This window comes from Apodemus sylvaticus, chromosome 7, assembly GCF_947179515.1.
Source record: "Apodemus sylvaticus chromosome 7, mApoSyl1.1, whole genome shotgun sequence".
NCBI classification, from domain to species: Eukaryota; Metazoa; Chordata; class Mammalia; order Rodentia; family Muridae; genus Apodemus; species Apodemus sylvaticus.
The window spans coordinates 125,893,042-125,914,777 of record NC_067478.1 but is presented as its reverse complement, the minus strand read 5'-3'; the positions used below and the strand labels follow the sequence as shown (position 1 = coordinate 125,914,777).

Below are 21,736 nucleotides of genomic sequence, written 5' to 3'. Positions count from 1 at the left end.
TACACTCAATATAGAATAGGAATATTGCCTTCTTAAAAACGATTTACAAAGACAGAACTGATGTGGTAAAGGAACCTGTCTAAAATTCCTCCAGAAATGTCCTATATACATACCCAATTAATGAAACAAATGTTACCATGCTGCTGAACACTCAACGTTTGTGATGTACATCCTCTGTGTCAATAATTTTCATGATTAGTATATCTTAGGAATTATCTTAGGAAGTTCAGCACACCTATGATGATTTAATCATAAATTATTTTTAACACTAATCTAAGAAGAGATGATTTTAATTGACCATTCTGCAATGACTTGACAGTTAAACTCCATAACAAAATCTGTTAACTTTTCTCTTTCTCCAGTGTTCAGAAACTAGCAGACAAATAGCCTTTCTGAAATGTGGGCTTAAAGGACCAAACAGAACTGCACAAGACTCTACTGTAAGACTCTGGTTTCAAGAAACACCTGGCTTTGATTTTTACAGCTTTAATTACCTATCCATGTTGTATGCAACTCAGAAATTGACCAGCACAAAAGTTTATCCTTGGCTTACCTTATACACACATTAGCTGTCATTTTGATGAATGGGTTAGTTCTAGCAACAAATACTCATCAAGCAGGAGTAGGGGTAGATTTGAGAAATGTTTTTGGTGATAAAACATAGAAGAGAGGAAGAAAGAAACAAAACAACTGAAACCTTACAAGGGGTGGGGGGCAAGCCTGTCATGCTAAGAATTGCATCAGTAGATCTGGGCTGAGTGCAAAAATCTGTGATTGGGATGAGATCTGAAATCCCAACATGACTAATGAGCTATCTATCAAGGGATAACACCAAATAGACCTTATGAAGAAATTAAGCTTGATTCAACAGTCAAAGTAAAAACACCATGTAAGTATCAGGCTCAGTGATATGAGAATGAAATTAAAAAACAGTAATGTGACTCAGGGAGTAGTTGCCACGGACAAAGTGGATAAACTACAGGATCAGTAGAAGACAATGGGAAAGTCCTCAAAGTCAATGCAATGTCAGTAGAATAATTTAAAAAATACACTTGCATTTTATTTGGAATGGAGGTGAAAAAGCTAACTTAATTCATCAGTTCTGCATGTGTTTCTGAGATGTAAATTAACTGGAAGAAGTAAATTTGAAGGTTTAGTGAAGATCAGTGCTGCTGGCTTTTTGTGGAAGGTCTGTTACTAGGGCTGAAGAGGAACATTACTAAGGACAGAAGAGGTGAGTTAATGTTTGTCACTACATATTCAGACTGTCAGCTCTTGAAATCTTAAAAGATAGAACTGAAATAATGGTCATGGTTAGAAGAAATAATCATGGCAGAATCCATTTTCCTTTCTAGTAGGACTTTAGAGGGAGTTGGAGTGGGTTTCCCTATGAAAATGGAAATCTAATACTGTAAAATTTCAACATGGGGAAGCTGAGACATAAGCAATGGTTTGAGAATTGGGAGACCTAGTTTTGTGTCTCTATTTTTTAACTGAATTTGCACAATGAATATGTGTGATTAACTAATAATGCACGTCTAAATTGCCAACTTCATGTCAAGCCATTCTAAGACTTTGATATACAACATTTTAAAATTTCAAATTGACAATCTTTGGTGACTACCTGCTGTGGCTGTCATAGCTTGACTAATACCAATGTGGCAATGGCAGATACTGTGACAAGAAAGCTAGGTTCACGGCACAACGATCCATATAACTCAAAACACTTGTTTGAGTCTGTGGACTATGATAGATTGAAAAATTAAATGTTGTCAAAACATATCACCAAGGATGGTATCTCAGATAAAGAGATCTTAGCAGGCTCAGCACTAGATAAATTGAACTTTAACAGCAGCAATATGAATGTTAAACCATCATTAGAAGAAGAAATGGATATCTAGTAGAATGCAGCAATTATTTGTTGGGAAAGCCATATAAAACCCACAGAAACTTAGGAGTGTAGGAACTGAAAATCGGGAAACTGAGTCACAGGACTTGAATTTAGGTATCCAAGTTATGTACATAGGAATGATTCTGCAATGTAGAATAGGCTAAAATAAAGATGAACTTTTGTGAGTATAATATTTTGTAGCCCATTAAGAATGCCAGTATTTAAACATTTCTGATCTCATAATCCTCAATCAAGAAAGAAGTAATTTTATGGAAATTTCAGGGGGTTTGACACGAAGCCACAGAACAAGCTATTACAAGTGAAAGCCACAGTCCCTCAGGGATTATCATACGACAGCCACTCCTGTCCATCCTAATATTTCTGATTGTCTTTAACTGAGGTTTTTAATTGTGTCCAGAAAGTCTTTTACTGGGACAAAATGAGAACTGCTCTCTCTGGTTGCAGGAGCCTACAGCAATTTGAAAAATTACTAGGATTAGAACTGGGAGAGGCAGATTTGTCTTGGTGGGTTTCTGACTGCTTGGCTTTCATGTGTACCCAGTTTCTCTGTTAGGATAGTGGGTTCTGGGACAACCCTGGGAAAGTTTTGAATACAGAGCCAGATAACTATGAGTTATGAGCTAGCCCTGTTTACCCAGAAAAGCATAACTCATCTAAGTGCAAATGAGCAAGGTATTTCCTTTCAAGGAAGACATTCCAGACAATGCCAGAAACAGTAAGAACATCAAGTGCAGGAGCGTCCCACATAGGCTGGCTTTGGATGCTTTGGCCTAGCCATTCTGTGCCGTCTCTCTCCCATCCACAGACTGATGTGAACTTACAGACTCTTCCTTTGCTGACGTTTGGTAAAGCATCATCACCCTTGAGTACCACTTGAAACGAACACACATCCCCAGTTTCTGCAGTTCTGAAGCAAGTAGTACTTGACAGAGTGATTTTTGACTCATGTGTACTGTTTCCCACGGAGAGTCAAACATTTTTTGATTCAGAGACCCAACAATTGAGTCCTCTCCCTGGGTCTTCGGGCAGCCTAATGATTAGGTAATTTCAGTTTAGTCTGAATGGCCAGTATCACATCAGTCCAATTCATTTTAAACTCCAACTTTTGTTAGTAACTGGCATTTCTAAACAAACATCATTAATAAATCATTAGTCTGTAACTAAAGAGGAAATTCATTTGGCAGTCCCAGACTGAGGGGTGCTTGTCATCCTCACAGTGTGAAAGGATGGGAGTATAGTCCTTTGATACGATTTGGCTGAAGACCAAGGAAAATAAAATATAAATTACAGCAAAATCTAACATTACCAATTAATAAATAGTACGATTTTATTTGCAACAAATGTACAAAAAGAAGGAAGGAAGAAAAGAAAGCAGGAAGACAGGAGGGAGGGGGGTAGGGAGGAAGGAAGCCTCTAGCCCTGGCTTCCTAGTAGAAACTAGACATGTAATAGTGCAATGGGCTGTGAAACATATGATTATAAGCCCTCGTGGAGAGATAAGAAGGAAGTAAAAGTGGCAGGAAATTAATGTATTTTTCTATCCCAGGTTTCAGAAGTGTGTAGAAATGGCCTTCTCAGTAATTATCACACTAACTGATTCAAGGCTGTTTGAGCACTGCTGATTCTGATCGCGTGTTAATGGCTGCATGAACAAGATAAGGAACATATAAAGTAGAAAAAAAAAAAAGCTTTTCCCACACCACTATTACCTGAGGCTTTTAGCTTGCAGGTTTGCCCTGGGAGATAAACTGTACTTCTTTGAGGCATATGGCATTTTTATTACAGAGTAACCTCAAGTTTGCCCTCCTTCCTGGGGGCAGCTAAGCACCACTGACCACATTTTACTGCCTTGTTGGTGGCTATTTGAGATATCTAGCCATCTTTCTGTGAGCAACAAAAGGTCACATGGTGAAATAAATGCTGTGGGGAAGCTGCAGCTAATGTAAATTGTGTGTGAAGTTTTTCAGGGCTAGGACATGTGACCCGCATCTAAAAGTGTTTGTTTGACCAAATCAGAAGTAATTCTATGGTTCTGCTGTGAAAGATCAGCCCCGTTTCTCAGCCTTGAATTTAATACCGTCAGCATATTCAGTACACATCACAGAAAAGGCACTCCAGGCTTCCAAAAAGCCAGCACTTTAAGAAGACAGACTCAGACAGCTGTCCCAGTGGGGCTGGTGAGAAGGTGACATAGGTGTGATCATATATAAGTTCTGAAGGTGAGAGACTGGCTATAAAGAAAAGTGTGTGGAGATATAATGAAGAAGTGACATTTGATTTTCGCTTTGAAGTCAGTGGAAACAGTGATGATAGGACATTTCAGACTGAGGAGGCAGTGCTACAGGGCTTCGGGTATGAACAGGTACAGGAAGAGGAGCGCTGATTAAGGGAAGGCTTTGAGAATGTGAAATGGAAATGGTGCCACTGTTTCAGTTCTCAGGTCGTTCCACTTGTCTTTTACAAAGTAGGAATCTAAAGTGTGCACACCAGTTGTGTGCAGGAAGAGAGAGGCACTGATTCTGTTTGTTCCCCTTGGGTGCCTGTAGGCTGACTGCTGGTGGGCTCGAGGGCACTAACTTTGTTCCTTGTGGGCCTCTGTAGGTGCTGGTAGTCTTGAGGGTGGTGACTCTGTTCCTCCTGGATTCCACTAGGCTGCTGGTAGGTTTGAGATAGCTGTGACTATCTCCTCAATGTAACAGACATCCTGTCGACATCACCAGAGAGAGACTATCTGAGTTTTATAATCATGAAAGACAAATGTCAGTAAGAATTGCCTGAGCCATTTTTCAGATACCTGATCGTAACAGGACATCCATTATATGTTACTATATATGAAATGCAGTCTCAACAACCCTAGATTTGATTTGACTAGTGAACTCAGTGCTATAGAACCCTGAGTTCTGGGGTTACACCATGACTAACTGAGATAAAAAATTTAATATTTTCAATATACTTACTAACTCCCTATATTCTAAAATTCAAATGACCACTATGTGCATTTGGCTACCAACTTGAGCAGGCTTGAACACTCTCAATTGAAAATATCAACAACTTTTACATTTCTAACACTATTGGAAAGAGCCTCTGAAAGGAAATATTAATTGGGGCCCAAAGGCAGTCTTCTGTCTCTGCATCTATCACTGCCTTTCATGATTTCTGTGTCTAGTGTCTAAGAGCAGACATAGGCCATGGCAGAGAGACTCCTTCATCCCTAATTCTGGGCTAAAGGCTGAGCAAGAAAAGCTTTTCTTTATTTTACTTCTGTACATGCCATCAAGCAGCTGACTTTTTTTGAGACCAGATTTACACAGAGTTAGCTAAATCAGACTGCTTGACTCTGTGTGATTAACCCTTTAATGCCATGTTTCTCAACCTGAGGATTGCAACTCCTCTGGAAACTCAACAACTCTCTTGCAAGGGTTGCATATCAGATTTTTATTTTGTGTTTCATAACTGTAGCAAAAGAGAAAAAAATTAATTTTATGTTTGGGGCCATTACAACATGGGGGTGTGTATTAAATGGTTGCAGCATTAGGAAGGTTGAGAACCACTGTTTTAATGTCTTGTCCAAATGCTAGGGAGGTAAGCAGCCAGCACTATTTGAAACAGGACTTTAAACAGTCAGAACTGTTTAAAGTTTTCATTTTCAAACCTGGCCTGACCATTTCTCTTTTTAGTGAACATTACAACTAAATCATTAGGAGACAAATGGACGTTATTACATTCTTAGCGTAGTATAGGGGAATGCTTTCAACTACCTCTCCCCATAGGCCATTTTCTCCATAACAACTCATTTTGTCAAGAGTTTCTGCATTACACCCAATCTGATCCTTTCAGTTTAATGCTACAGTGCTGGAGTTTCACTCCCTCTGTATCTTGTTGAGACTGGAGAACAGCTTGAGAGCAATCTCTTGATAATAGCTTTCCATATGCCTAAAACTGCCTTTCCTTTCCAGAGTAATTAATCCCTCTCAGTTTTTTACACCTTGCTGTATTTCCCCAGCCATTACAAAGCCCCCGTTCCCCATGGATCATAGTGAAGCATTTCCCATTTTTCTCAGAAATACCTTTTGTGGAATTGACCATCACGAAATAGAGTCTGTCACAGCTACTTTATAAGTTCTGTGCTTGATATTGTATAGTTCCATTTTAAAAGCAATTTCTAGGACTGGTCTAGGATATGCCCAGCCACAGAAGCCTGTAGAGAAACCAGGCAAGAAGGTTTTATTGTTTTGTTTTCAGGGTTTAGATTTAACTAGAATTTCCTTTGGAAAATGTCTTTCAGTTGGTAGGAATCTAAACATTTCTTAACTTCAAATTAAGTCAGTAAACTTTGGTGACGTTAAAGATGGTAGTTGCATATGCTATATACATTTGTTTTCCTCCAATGTCTTTTAAGAACACAGAAAATTATGAAAACATATTTTAAAATTATTTGTGCACTATAACTCATCAATCATATGGTCTATAAAAACAGAACTTCTTGAATGGCAGACTACTAACATGCAAAGATGCTTTTGAAGAAGAATAAACCATTGTCTGCCAGCAAGAGGCCAAATGCTTACAGGCTTTTATGTAAGTTCTTTAACAGCCATACACTTGTTGCCTATCATATGTTCATGCCTCATGAGTTAGGGGAAGCTCAAGTAAATAAAATATGCCATTGCTTAGTCTCAGTTTTAACCAATGGAAAAAATGTTCCTAGCAATAAAAATTGACCATGGTGGGGTCTTGGTCATGGCATATAATAGGCATGCCTGATGCTGGAGTCAAGAAGGTGTGTCACATGAACAAATGAAGACAGAATGGTATCTTCTTGGGAACAAGATTGTGCCCATCATGTAATTGATCAAAATAGCTAGTCTGTGCTTGGCACTAAAAGTCTTCAGACCATCACTTAGTTCTTGAGTCCTTTCCAGGCTCTTATTCTACTTGAGTTTATAAGATACAATAGGCAGATCCAAGCTCTTGGATTTTATCTCTTTTTTTATAAATGGATTGGCAACGTTCTTTGAGGCATGAAGTAATGTAGATGGTGTTTGAGTCAGTTTGCTACAGGATGAAAATAATGATTTCTAATAGAAAATCCAGACTGCCCCAATAATACTGTTAATAATAAACTGTTAACAATAGTAGATTATATTTATGGTTTTCTCTTGTTTAACTCACAATGCATCATTGCAACAAGTCTCTGCTTGCATCTCCTCCCATCTCCATATTCCATCGGAGTTGAAACTGTTTTTCCTTTAGGATTCTGACTGATCAAGACTCAGTTCACTACCAACATACCAGTATAAATAATTCAAAGTTCCATTAGGGATATTGTAGGGGAAAATGCATATAACTTTTGAACACAGAAATTTAAGCGTAAGTTATATACAATAGTCCAACATGGTCTCTTTAAGGGAGCAATGTATGGTGGCTGGCGTTGAAGTAACAAGTAATGTGTCTAGTCAAGGAAAGAACAAATCCAAAGGCCACGAGACAGTGAGACAAAATGGAGTTGTGAGAGCACTGTACTAGAATCCAGACAAGGACAGTCCATGAAGGACACCTGGTTAAAGTACATATGCATATGCACTGAGAGGTAGATTCTGCCCTGTGTTAGGTCCTGACTAACACTCTGTAGCAGATATTGTCACTCTAGAGAAAAGGTCCACTGGGGCCTTGAGCATCAGGAAAGTGGTCAGCAGTTTATGTGAGCTGTGAGGAACTCCTCTGACAGTTGAAAATATAGTCTTCATGTTGGAATAGGCCACGTACATCTTGTGATGCTAGGGAGATTTTCAAACAGGTCAAAATGTCTCTTTCAGTCATTTTCTTTCCATGTGGTTGCAGGTAGCTTTTAAGTAATACTATATTATATTGTTTTCCCTTCTATCACCATAATTCATAGAAAGAATATCAAGCATGTGTGTGTGTGAGAGGGGGGAGGATGACAGGGAGAGGGAGGGAGAGAGGGAGGGAAGGAGGGAGAGAGATAGGAGAGAGAAGAGAGAGAAAGAGGGGAGAGAGAGAGAGAGAGACAGAGAGAGAGAGAGAGAGAGAGAGAGAGAGAGAGAGAGAGAGAGAGAGAGAGAGAGACCTTCCTTGCTATGGCAGTGTGTCTTTTTCTAATTCTTTTTTTAAAGTTATTTACCTTGGTGAGTGCAAACAAGAAAACCATTGGGATGCTGGAGAAAATAAAGGTTCAACAATATAAATGACTTGAAATGCTGGGTGCCACCCAGAAGGATAGACTCTAAGCACCAATCGCTAAGCATATTCTAAGCTTTCCCCGTCAAACACATCTAACATTAAATAGCCTGCATCGAGAGAGACTTTATGATGGTTTATTTCTCTACAAGTCGAGTTTTCTAATCCGCCTTATAATATGAACTCTTTCTGATTTTGGTGTTAGCTCAATTTAGGCATTTAAGAATTATTTAACTGCAGGTCATACAAAGTCCTTTGAAATCCCATTGGAATATATTAATTTTCCATTTATCAAGATTGAGTCTGACTTTGGCTGCTCCCAGGCAAATGGCAGGACCATCATAGTTTAAAGGTATCATCCAGTCTCTGAACTTAACTAATGTCTTTGCTTTTGGAAGAGTTCCTTGAGCGCCTGACCAGATCTCTCCCCCAAACACATGCATTTTTATTCCTTAAATTATATGTCTATTTGTTGAATAATTTTTTAGCAGTTTGGCTACATAAACTTTTATTTTTTTCTACCTACCATGATCTTAAATGTGGTGGAAATGCATAGACATGTTATCAGGGTCTGTCTTAAAATTAAAACACATGGTACTGATGATGTTTCTCTATAAGCCTCTACCTGAATCTCTAATATTTGCTAATATTTTCCTCCCTCCATGGGCTGATCCTACTATTATTCAGAAATCTACACATTTCTAAAACATGTTTTATCTCCATACAACTCTGTGGGTGTTAGTTTAGCACCACTGAAGTTAAATGATTAGTAACTCTGCAAGAGATGTATTTATACAGATTATAGTTATAGATTTTGAAAGGACCTCGAGGTCATCTTACTCTAAAAATAACAACACTGTGTTTGAAACATGCCCTAACCCTATAATCAAGCATCATCAGAACTCCACTCCTGCTACACATGCTAAGTCCCACTTTATAGCCATCATTAACAAGCAATGCACAGCGCAGAGTTTAAACATTCAGAGACAGTGTCATTCAGACCAGCCAGCATGACGATGTGTTCTCAGTCAGTTTTCATTTGAAGAATGTTGTGGGTTGTGTGCATTGATAGCTTTGTTATTACTCTACTCTCTCAGGAAACAGTGAAACACTCAGTTGGATCCCTTAAGTACTCTTACAGTAAAAATCTCATAGTATGCTTGCATATGTGTGTATGTGTGTGTGTATGTGAGCATGTATGCATGCATGTGCATGTAGGAATCAGAAAACAGACTCAGGTGACTTCAAAAACACTATCTGATTTTTAACAAGAAAGCCTCTCATTTTTTCTGGTGTTTGTCAAGTAGTCCAGGCAGACTGGCTATAGCAACCTGAGGGGCCCACCTGTCTGTCTCCTGGACACTCCATTACAAAAACAGGCAACACGCCTGATTTAATTGCATGGATTCTTATGACCATACTCTCCTTACTCTGACATGGCAAGCACCTATTAGAACCTTCAAACTCTTGTTTTTCTTTGTAGTTCTAGGATTGCAGGTGAGTCCTGAACATATTAGGCAAGCACTCTACTACTGCACAGTGTCTTTTATAGTCTTATAAGCCCTTATAATCTTTTCACATTCAACAGTCACATTCTGCACATGAGTAGAGATGGTACTTTGTCCCTTTCCTCTCCTAGCCTTCCTGTGACTGCTGAAGGAAACATGAGGACAGTGCTAAAATTTTCAGAATCAGCAGCTAGAGCGATATAAAGATCTCCTGCATTAAGACAAGCTTCCTTTATGCTAAAAAACAAATTCCCAAGCATTACTGTGTATAGAAATGACTTAGCAGCTCAAGGGGCATGACAACTTGAAAATTCTCAGTTTCCCTTCTTCTCAAAGCACTGTAGCTGCCATGGGGCTTCTAGGAAAGTGAAGTGATCCAAACAGCTGAATCATGTTTGAATAAATGATTGTGTCTAATTATAGACTAATATGTACTTACTTGCCAAGTGCAAAGCATTCCATCTTCACAGTTGTTCCCTTTGCAGCCGTGACCATGAAAGGAAAATGGACCTCGATTTTTGGCTCGTATTCTCCCATCACACCTGGAAAATAAAGAAGAAGTGTCTGTAAGTGTAAAATGAATGCTACAGTTTCTTTCCAGTTTTAGAGACAGTACATGGAAAATCACTCTGGTTTGGTGCTTAATATGTGTTAGATGACTGGCGAATTTCTGATATGTTGAAGTAAAGAGCACACTTAGGGTCACACAACATGGTGAAATGCTAATCTTTTCATAAGATTGAGGTTATCTATTTCTCAAAGCATAAATCAATATGGAGATTTAGATACTTATTTTTAAATATGATTTATTTAATGAAGTATATATATATATATATATATATATATATATATGTGTGTGTGTGTGTGTGTGTGTATGTATATGGGTATGTATATGCATGTGTGCCTGTAGATGTATGTATGTGGGGGTGCCCATGGAGGCCAGAAGAGGATACTGAACTCCCTCATATAAGAGATCTAAGATGCTATGAGCTGCCCAACACAGGTGCCAATATCTAAACTTGTCTTCTCTGCCTAAGGGCATCAATTACTCTTAACCAGTGAGCCCCAGTTACTATTTATACAGTGTATAAATACAAATATTTCCCATGATAAACAATTGTTTTTTTTGAATGAGAATATGTTGGGAACTTATTTTTGCCATGTACATTAATATTTATTTAATAATGCACTTGTGTTTTTGTTTTTTGGTTAAAATTTATTTTTATTTATGTATAATAAATATGCAAATATGAATATATAATAAGTAAGTAAGTATTGTATTCAGGTGTCCAAACAGGCTAGAAGTGGATGTTGGATACCCTAGAGCTGGCAGTCATGACTTGCCCAACAAAGGTGCTTAGAACTGAACTCAGATCCTTTGGAAGAACAGCAAGCAACCTTATCCACTAAACCATCTCTCTTACTCTATTAACTTGTAGTTTCAACTGTCTATCATATACAAAGCATTTTCTAACAATTTTGGAAGCTATACAGATTAATTAGTCATGGACTTTGTGCTCAAGCATTCAATAAAGTTATTTTTAAAGAGAAAGCTATGGTAAAATCAAGTATGGGAAAACTGTACATCAAAGCGAAAGGAAGTGACAAGTTTCGTGAGTGAGGTATATCCTTAATATTATGTGCACTGAAGTATTTCTGCAGGTGGGAAAAGGAGAGAAAACTTAAAACCATTTGGGAACCAAGACAGAGAAGAACCATCAGGAGCAGATAAATATGTTTTCTAGGTTTGGTCATGTGTAGAGAAAAGTAATGGGCAGCTCTGAAAAAACAGACATGAATCTGAGAATAGAGTCTGTTGATCCTTGGAGAAAATATTCAGCCTCACTATAAGTTCGATTCACTGAGTCATAATGGAGTCTGAGAAAAGTCAGTCCTGTCAACCACATAATCTCCATAGTTTTAGAAACAACAAAGACCCAAATTTTAACAATAATCAAAGCCAGAGGAAGGGCAAGTGAACATGCAAAACAGAGAAAAAAACAAACCAAGGAACATGCAACCTACAATGCAGTATAAGGAAAGGATCATCAGGAACAACATTGATTCCAGGTTGGGTGCAAGAAAAAAGAAGACAGAACTGTAAACTGAAAGCTTTCAACATGACTTAGATGATTGAGGCCCTGGGATTGGCATCCACACCACATACTTGAACATAGGGAAGTTTATAACATAGGACTCACAGAAATAAGTTTTCTAGGTCACATAATAAATGAAGGCAGAAATAGGAAGATCCAAGTGTGAGCATTTAGAGGTAACAGTAGACACCATAAGATTATTTGTGATTTTTCTCAACAAAAGGTCAATGTCCTAGCTGTGGCCTGGTGGATTCTGGGGCCTGCTGGCCTCAGCTGGCCTTGAGGCTAGTTTTCTCTTGAACATAGTATTTAGGATCTATGCTTTGTTCTAAAGCAACAAAGAAAACTCTCCAGATATAGCCAGACTCTGCTGCAAGGGAGCTAGGTTTGTGTTTAAAAGTATTTGTGTCTATGCATGTGTATGCTTGTAGGTTTTTGGGGGTATGACTCTGCATGAATTATTTTGTATTTGTGCAAAATGAGGGGGGATGAGAAGAGACCAGGACAGTTTTTAACATGATATAAGATATGGAGATACAGTACACACCAGAGTTATCCCAGGGAAGGTAAAATTTTTATATTTGTTGTGATGAGGCAATGAAGACAAAACTCAAAGGGAAAATGTGTACAATTAAGGCAAGTAAGTATTGAAGACTTATTCTTTCCTTCTTGTATTAAAAATTTCAAATCAGTTACAGCAGAGAAATCACTGATCCACTGTCATCAGTGGATTAGAGTCTGCTAACAGTCATCCCTTGCCTTTCCAGAGCCAAGTGACCTAGCCGTTCATTCTTCTAATCTCCTAAACCGAGAGACCATGCAGTGCACTTGGAGTCTGAGGAACAGTGTGTGAGTGGAGTCCTACACAGGATGTCCCCTACCACTGGTATTTAAGCTCCGACCCCACAGCTGCTGCTCTCTCTCCGGAGTGTTCTCTTATACTGCTTCTCTGAAAGTCTTTCCTTACCAATTTCCAAAATTTCTTTCTTTTATGTCCGTTTCAGACTCTTCCGGTGGGATCTCGTATAAAGTCAGCTGAGGGTATCCAGTGATGGAAAGTGATCTCTAGTGGCTTGTTTGTAAACGTGGTATCCAGACTCAAAGGCATCCTCATTTCCTCCTGTGCTCAAATGGCATCATCTTCAAAGTTAATATCTTAAAATAGATTCTTCTGTTTTCTTTTCCTTCCTATTAATTCTTTTGTACCTCATTTATCCTGATGCAGATTTAATCTAAAGTTTCTGGATGTACAAGTCCCTTTGAGTTCTAGGAGTTCTTAAGTGTCATAAAATACTGTAGAAAAGTGGTAGAAATACATCTCAACTCAAAAATATTTTTATGTAGTTACGTCTGGAAATTTCTATGAAGAAATTGTAAAAGAAATGTGTGTGAATCTCCAGTAATTTATTTTGTTTTCTTCATAGCATAAATATTCCCCTTTAGACACAATTTAATATTAACATAGCGTATTCATTTTACTAAAACAGCTAAGATAAAACAAAATGAAAAAGGGTGAATAGGAGGCATTAGTTTAGAATATCTAGTCTGAGCTGAATGGTAAGGGAAACTGCTGGTTCACTTTGGTTCTATTCTGAAAGCAAACATAATCAACACACAGAAAGCATCTGGTTTATGCCATGCTCTTTGACAGTTGATCAAATTCAGCAATTAAGTTCTACTTTACATTTCACAGGGTAAAACTGACATAGCCTTTACTGTATAGTAGAGTTGTGGTTTTAATTTCTCATTTCAATTGTAGCATAAATTCTAAACTTTTGTGGTGAACAGGATTTATAAAGAAAGGAGCAAGGCTTATGAAACGGTGCACGGAAGGTGGAGGTGTGTGGGCTGTTTTCTTCAGCAAGGTGCCTTTGATTTCCGGTGACCCCTGGTGTTGGGTGACTGTTGCCAAAGAGCCCTGTTGTATGCCTCAGTGCCTTTGCCCACACACCTGTCTCTCCTGACTCACTTGACAGCCCTACTTTAGAATTACATGCCATTAACACAACCTCAAATTGCCCTAGTTCCTAATAAATGGATGCCCTCCAGCTGAGAGTCCATTACTCTCCTTCAGAGTCTTTATGGTTGTTGATTTCCTTCTTTATTGTGATTGCTTATGGAGAGCCAGAGCACTTTGCCCTAATGTAGTTCTGACTATATTACTGGACAGAAAGCTGATGGCATCAGACAAATTTGCACAACTTATTCAAATTTTAGAATACTGGGTCCAACTCTAACCAGGGAAGAACTTTAAGGGAATGGTAAAATATTTCTGTGGGTAATTCATGGATAAGTCCCATATGTACTGCAAACATCAGTGACTCACCTGGTACTAGGGCTATACAGGGTTGTGTTACTACCAGATCTGGACTTTGTGTGATTTTCTAGGGACTTGTTTCTAGTTGGCTATGCTATGTAATAGCAGGTTTACCTATTTTAGTAGGCTCTTTTGGCATTTATAGTAATACTCATTTCTAGGATAGTGGAGTCATGTCTAGTAAACCTTGGCTAAGATGTGAAGATTTGGCAAATCTTTTTCTTATGTGTGTATTTGCAGTTTTGTTTACAACATGTTTGTGACCATATTCAGTATGCATTTTTTCAAGAATAACAGGTATTTTCTCAGGATTTCTTCTGAGAACCAACAGGCCTATGGCCCTGGTAGAATGAGTTGGGGTTTAGGCACCATATTTCTATATAGTTTCTGCCTTCTGGTTAGAGGAATAACTTACTATGGACACCTGAATAAAGTATGGTCAATCTGATTAGCCTATTGTCTTATTCACCATACCGACTAATTGCAGGAAGTGCAGCATGTGGTGAAGACATTTTTAAATAGAGAGAGAATAGAATCTAAGTTTTTTTTTTGATCGTTTTTGGTACTTGATGTTCATTGAACCTTCACTCCATGGAAGAAAGCATTCTGCTGTTGAAGCAAATTAACACAATCTAGATGGAATTAATTAAATGTGTGCACAGAGAGAGACAGAAGTGTTTCCTGGTAGCGTGTTTCACATTTCTATTCAAGGTCTAGTCACCTGTTCTTCTCTCCACCAAACAAATTGTATAGGAAAGCTTTAGTGTCTTCAGTTTTGGGTTTTCATTTCACCAACAAGAACTGACCAATGTATTACATGCATGACAACTGATAGTGACCCAATCTAAGGGTATATCTCTTCTTGTTAAGACTCTGAAGTAACCATATTTAAGACACTGTCCTAGACAAAGTACAAGAAGGGGGTGATAAAATTCTGTTAAAGCAATTTTAAAGCTACCCTATTTTAAAGCATTTTGCATTTTAGTAGATAATCTAAGTTCTAATACAATAGAAATCTCAAGATGTACATACACTATTATAGATGAGGAAGCAGGTAGTTAGTAAAGCTTAGGTAGACTACAATGGGAGATGAAAGAAAGGAGCAATACTGAACAGACAAATAGGAAGAATATTTCAATTGGGTTGGGACAGTTATCTTGGGATTAAAAGACATGGGTGGTGGAATTTTAATGATGATGATGTAGAAAATATAATTTTAATAAGATCCTGGGAATTATAGTGTCTCTGTGGCTTGTAGTATATTACAAAGACTATGCAGATGCTGTGAGGAAAATTAAAAAAGTAGGTTGGTATTAGGGGATGAATATTTAGTAGTATACTTTCTCTACAATGTTGCTAGTAATGGATCTATAAATTTATGTGAGTACTTTTCTAAATATTGTTTCAATAACCAATAGTCATTTGTTTTTATTTAGTGGTAATAACTAGTAATGGTTAGCTTTAATTGTAATTTGACATAGCCAGAATCACTTGGGAAGAGACTCTCACTAGACGATAGTATATATTTGTTTGGCCTATAGATATCATCATAATGACATTAATTTATGTGGGAATTACAGTTCACTGTAAGTGGTTCCATTCTCTAGGCGGGGATCCAGAATTATAAAAGAGTAGAGCAATCAACCTGAGTGCAAACAAGCAAGTGAGCATGCACTCACCAACCTCACATGACTAATCTACAGCCCTTGACTGTAGATGTGATGTCACGTGCACTGGATGTGAGCAGACGTCTCAAGATCCTGCTTCTCTGGTAGTGTGATACAATATCATCTAGAATTGTAAACTAATACAAGCTCTCTCCCCTGAGTCATCCATTATCACAGCAACAGAAAACACTAGGACAGTAATGACTTTAATGCACATATTCACTGTTATTCGTGATCTCATGTTGGTAAATTAAACACATAATAATAGTAATTAAAACATAAAGAGGACATGCATCAGAGTAAATACCTTGTGAACTGGATAATAGTTTTCACATTAAAATGAATTGAAAATATTTAAGAAAATACCAGTGTAATCTGTAAGAAGTGCAAATGAAAACAATCCTGAGATTTCACCTCACACGAGTCAGAATGGCTAAGGTTAAAAACTCAGGAGAAAGCAGGTGTGGGAGAGGATGTGGAGAAAGAGGAACACTCTTTCACTGCTGGTGGGATTGTAAGATGGTACAACCACTATGTAAATCAGTCTGGCGGTTCCTAAGAAAACTGGATATGATATTTCCGCTGGACCCTGCTATACGTCTCCTGGGCATATACCCAGAGAATTCCCCAGCATGCAATAAGGACACATGCTCCACTATGTTCATAGCAGCCTTATTTATAATAGCCAGAAGCTGGAAAGAACCCAGATATGGTATATATACACAATGGAGTACTATTCAGCAATTAAAAACAATGAATTCATGAATTTTTTAGGCAAATGGTTGGAACTGGAAAATATCATCCTAAGCAAGGTAACACAATCACAAAAGAATACACATGGAATGCAATCATTGATAAATGGATATTAATTAGCCCTGAAACTCTGAATACTGAAGATACAATTAGCATATCAAATGATTCCCATGAAGAAGGAAGAAGAGGGCCCTAATCCTGGAAAGGTTTGATCCAGCATTGTAGGGGAGTACCAGGACAGAGAAAAGGGAGGAGGAAAGATAGGAGAATGGATGGAGAGAAGAGGATTTATGGGACATATGGGGAGGGGGAACTGGAAGAGAGGAAAGCTTTTGGATTATAAACAAAGAATATAGAAAATAAAAATATAAAAAATGTAAATTTAAAATACATGAGATTCACTACAGATTACAGCTTTAGTGATCTTTTGTTATTTTGAGGAGACTGAAGAGAAATGCAGTCTTTATGTTCTATGAGATCTGTCTTGGTGTGATGCATCTAAACATGGTTCAATAGAAAATAACAATAGCAATCAGGCAAATGAGAGAGAAGAAAATTAATTACTAAAATTACATGTGCTATGTGTGACTCTGTCCACGTGGACTCCTCATCATCTCCTTGCATGTTCCACGTCATGGCACATTAAACAGTTGAACACTTTCCCACCCCACAGCTCTGACATGGCTGGGACTGCAAGGTAGGCACAGAGCTCATTAGCATCCCCATTTTCTCATATATGTTGTGATGATAATGTTCCCATGAGTTTACAAATTTAGCATTATGTTTAGATATGTATATTATTATACAGACATAGCTATATTGTTGTTTACTGTTTTATAGAGAATTTAGAAGCCACAATATGGGGAAGCTTTAATCACTTAGAAAAGTGTTTGGAATTACATCCTTTTAAGTATCCTAATAAACTACATATAGATAATAATGTTGAAGCTTGGGCAGAAAGCCAGTATGGTACTTTTTCTTTTCAAAGGTGTGTATACCTTTTGGCTGTGCATCATTTCCATCTCTATTGAGGAGGGAAGGATTTCCATACAAAAGGAAATATTTGCATGATTTATCAACAAATATTCGCATCATTACAGGTACCAATTATGTGGAAGAAAAACACTATAGGGTTTTTTAATCATGGAGAGAAAGTATATCTATCACTATTATATATGTTTTGAAAATCAGAAAACAAATGCTGATATAGTTTTCCTTTCAAGCATTAAAATTAATTGAGTTCTACATTGTAACTATTTTCCTCTAGTTATTGAATTTTAAGAATTATTTTCTATTGTTCTTACCACTTTGATTCAGAAAAATATAAACATCTCTCTCCATCATCTGAAACTTATTTCATATATATCAATAATTCTTAGTTATTCATAAATATAAAACCTAAATAAACTTTGTATTTCCCTTGAACACATACATTGCCCATTTCTTTAAATTATTACAGTAAATAAATCAATGTTTTTAATGTCACCATAGAGGTAGTAAGGTGGATCTGCAAATAAAGACACCTATCATGTAACCCTGGATATCTTCTTATGATTCCCCAGAAACCATGTACGAATGGAAGGAGAGAATGTAGTTTGCAAGTCACACATGCAAGTTGGAATATATACAGACAATCAAAAGAAACATAATAATTGTTGTGAAGTGAATAAATAAACTGAAAGGAACTGATACCATCAGGATGAACATGAGCTCTGCATGAGAAGTTAATAGAGCAGCTTTCCTCAGAAGGAGCTGAGCACAGTCTCCATTTTCTTGTTTCTGTACATATGAATATATAAATTTCCCCATAATATATTATTTTAACAAAATATAAGTATTTTACAAATATGCCATTTAAAACACTTTTAGGTTCTTTTTATATGTTATGTCCTTTTGGCTTTGTGAAGTCTGTTTGTAACTTCCTGCCTTCCTATCTATATTGTAATATTTTCTTTTTTTCAATATATTCTTTATTTACATTTCAAGTGATGTTTTCCATTTCCTGGATTTCCCCCCTTCCCAAAAGTCCCATAAGTGTACTTCCCTCCCCCGTTCCCCAATCCAAACCTTCCCACTTCCCTGTCCTGGTATTCCCCTACACTGCTGCACTGAGCTTTTCCAGAACCAGGGGCCACTCCTTTCTTCTTTTTGGGTACCATTTGATATGTGGATTGTGTCTTGGGTATTCTAAGCTTCTAGGTTAATATCCACTTATCAGTGAGTGCATTCCATGAGTGTTCTTTTGAGACTGGGTTACCTCACTTAGGATGATGCTCTCCAGTTGCATCCATTTGTCTAAGAATTTCATGAATTCATTGTTTCTAATGGCTGAATAGTACTCCATTGTGTATATATACCACATTTTCACTTAAAACACTTTTAGGTTCTTTTTTTATGTTATGTCCCTTTGGCTTTGTAAAGTCTGTTCATAACTTCCTGCCTTCCTGTCTATATTGTAATATTTTCAATATTTTAAAAAAGAGAAATTTTGATAGTTGCACAAACGTATGAGATTCCACCAGGTCTTGCATGAGTATGCCTTTACCACAATGAATTAGATATTAATGAGAAGTCTTGTTTTGCTTATTAAAGCCCTTTCTTGGAATCTAACCCTGACTAGAAATAATGGGATCGTATCTTCAATAATACAAAACAAATTTCATTAGAGAAAAATTGAAATTCCAAAAAACTTACTAATATTCAACTCATTAAATACACTTTGAGAATCTTTATATATTCAGCAGCGGAACCCCAACTTAGTTAGAGTTCTTTCTTTCCTACTGTGAATTAACTAGAGACTATGTTTTTTTTCCTTAGAACTTTTATGTCTCCTGGAATATGTTCTGATTACAGGAAGAGGGAAAGTGTCTTGTGCCTATGATGAACTTACTAAATAGAACATACAAGTTAATCACATGATGTCATATCTATGTCATTCAATGAAGAATGAGCAACACAAGGATAGAAAGAGAATTGAGGGAGAGTCCAGACCACCCTAAGTCATAAGGAAACTGTGTGTCCAGAGTCAGGAACAGCAAGGCAAGAGTACTGAGCAAGACAACTGGCCGTAAGAAAAGCTATACATTTACAACTGCACTGCACAGCTGCAGAAGAAACAGCAGAGACAATAGAAACATCTGTGGTGATGCTCCTGAAACTACAAGGACTCAGCTGCCTTCCACCACATGGCATGTCTCAGTCTCTGTCTATGGCTTCTAAGACAAGTCTCTTGAACATCTATTCTTGTTCTGTACATAGAACACAGTTTTCAATTATTTTATTTCTTTCTCTTTCCGAGTTTTTAATCTTTCAATAAATCATTCCCTCCAGAAAATGTTCTTATGCAGAGCTATCTTCAAAGCTGCACAGCAACCTGCAATGCCAAACGCCTTTCACTTCCGCCAGTGTTGTTGACCAGCTGCTTGAGATACAACATTAGGAGGGGATATGCCAAGTAATGTGCTTTCAACTATTGTTTTCAGTTTATTTTTACTCCCTTCTGCATGGATTGTTTTCTCAAGGCAGGCTGTTGAGAAAGTCAACTTCCTTGCTGTTAATATTCACATATAAGATCTTTTGTATACTATGCTCTTATCTGTTCAGGGACCATCTCACCATGAATTGCATTCTACAATTTCTACTGGTTTCAGTGAATATATTTACACATGATAGTGTTCAAAGAGGCATTGTTTCCAGAGCTGACACGACACTATCTATGATCCTGGCCTTCTCTCAGGATTTCATGTGCACAAAAGACAATGTAATGCAAAGAAACTGAACATCTGCTAGAAACCCAACGCTTCGCTCAGCAAATGTGAGGGGATTGCTATTTCAATCTTGCAAAGCACAGCACAGTAGGCAGGCATTTCCCTACTTGAAATGAGAGAAATGAGTCTTGTAAAGTTTAGGTAACTCCCTCAGCATTGCTGAACTATTTAGAGACACAGGACTCAGACTGACAGTTCTATTGGACATGAAGCGACTCCCTCTCATGCTCCTATGTTGCTCTCCAATGTTGCTCCTATCGCTCCCTCTCCCTCTCATGCTCCTATGTTGCTCTTGTTTGCAAAGCAGAATGCATTATTTAATCTTCCCCAGTTTTATATTCAATCATGTTCTTGTTTAAATACTACATTATTAGAAATTTGTTCCCGTGTTTAAGTTCAATGCTACCTTCAGCCTTATTCTCTCCTGTACCCATTCCTTTACAGTAACCACAGATGCAGAGAACAGCCTTCTCCATGGGAGCCTGGTGTTTACACTAGCCTAGAAGGTGATTTTCCTGCCCGCTATTCTGGTCACTTTGGATTTCCTCTTAGTCCTGCTGCAGCCTGTCTTTTGGATCCATTCCACCCACTCCACCCTTATTCCTTCAGCGTTCCTCCCTTGGTGAAGACCCACTATTCCTCTGACTTTTTCTCATAGTCACCTTCAGTCTTCCCTTCTAGGCCATCTTGATTCCTCTGTAACCCTGCTAATGTTCAGAAACAATTTCTAGCCAGGACCCTGTGGCGACCAAATGTAGCTAGGATTCAAAATCAAAAAAGGGAACACCCATCCAACAGAGGATACCAAATATCTTCCCCAAGTAACATTTTTAACATCATAACTCTAGCGCCTAGATCCCAGCACAAAAGCATAAACATGAACAGATAAGAATCCTCCAGAAGCGACAGATCTTTCTTATGGCAGTGGTTCTCTACCTTTCTAATCCTATGACCCTTTAATGCAGTTCCTCACATTGTAGTGAGTCATCTTATTGTTATTACATAACTATAATTTTTACCATTATGAATCATAACATAAATATCCGATATGAAGGATATCTAATATACAAGCCTACAGAAAGGTCACTCAGCCTCCAAAGGGGTTGGGAGCCACAAGTTGATACCCACTGCCCTATTTTATTAGGCCTACACAAATATTTGACTTTATGACTTTTCACCCAGACATACATAAATATGATATTAACACAATAGATTTTGGTGTTAAACAAGAAGCCTTGTTTTGGTTACAAGAGCATTTCTTGGAAACTACTTCTTTGGCCATTTTGGCTTGGTGCTTCCCAGGTCTCACATTGGGTCCTATGCCCAATTCTCCACTTTCTGAGCTAATTGTACAACCCTGTGCTCCTGTGTTTAGGTTACTCTTTCTTCCATGGGAACTATTGCATTCAGCTTTCAAAACCAGGCTGAAATTGTATCGACTACTCAGGGGACCAAATTTCATTCTTCTCTGTTTTCAGAAGAGCCAGGTAGAACAATTATTTTACTGTCTATCTCATTGCA

At 37.7% G+C, this 21,736-nt stretch overlaps 1 protein-coding gene across 1 annotated transcript in view; it reads right to left on the bottom strand.

The window, feature by feature from the left end:
* Cntn5 (contactin 5) overlaps positions 1–21,736 on the bottom strand; it is a 515,033-nt gene that overhangs the window by 329,918 nt on the left and 163,379 nt on the right. The window contains exon 7 of the mRNA XM_052189412.1: positions 10,055–10,157. Within this exon, the coding sequence (XP_052045372.1) occupies positions 10,055–10,157 (103 nt within the window). The remainder of the gene's footprint in view (positions 1–10,054; positions 10,158–21,736) is intronic.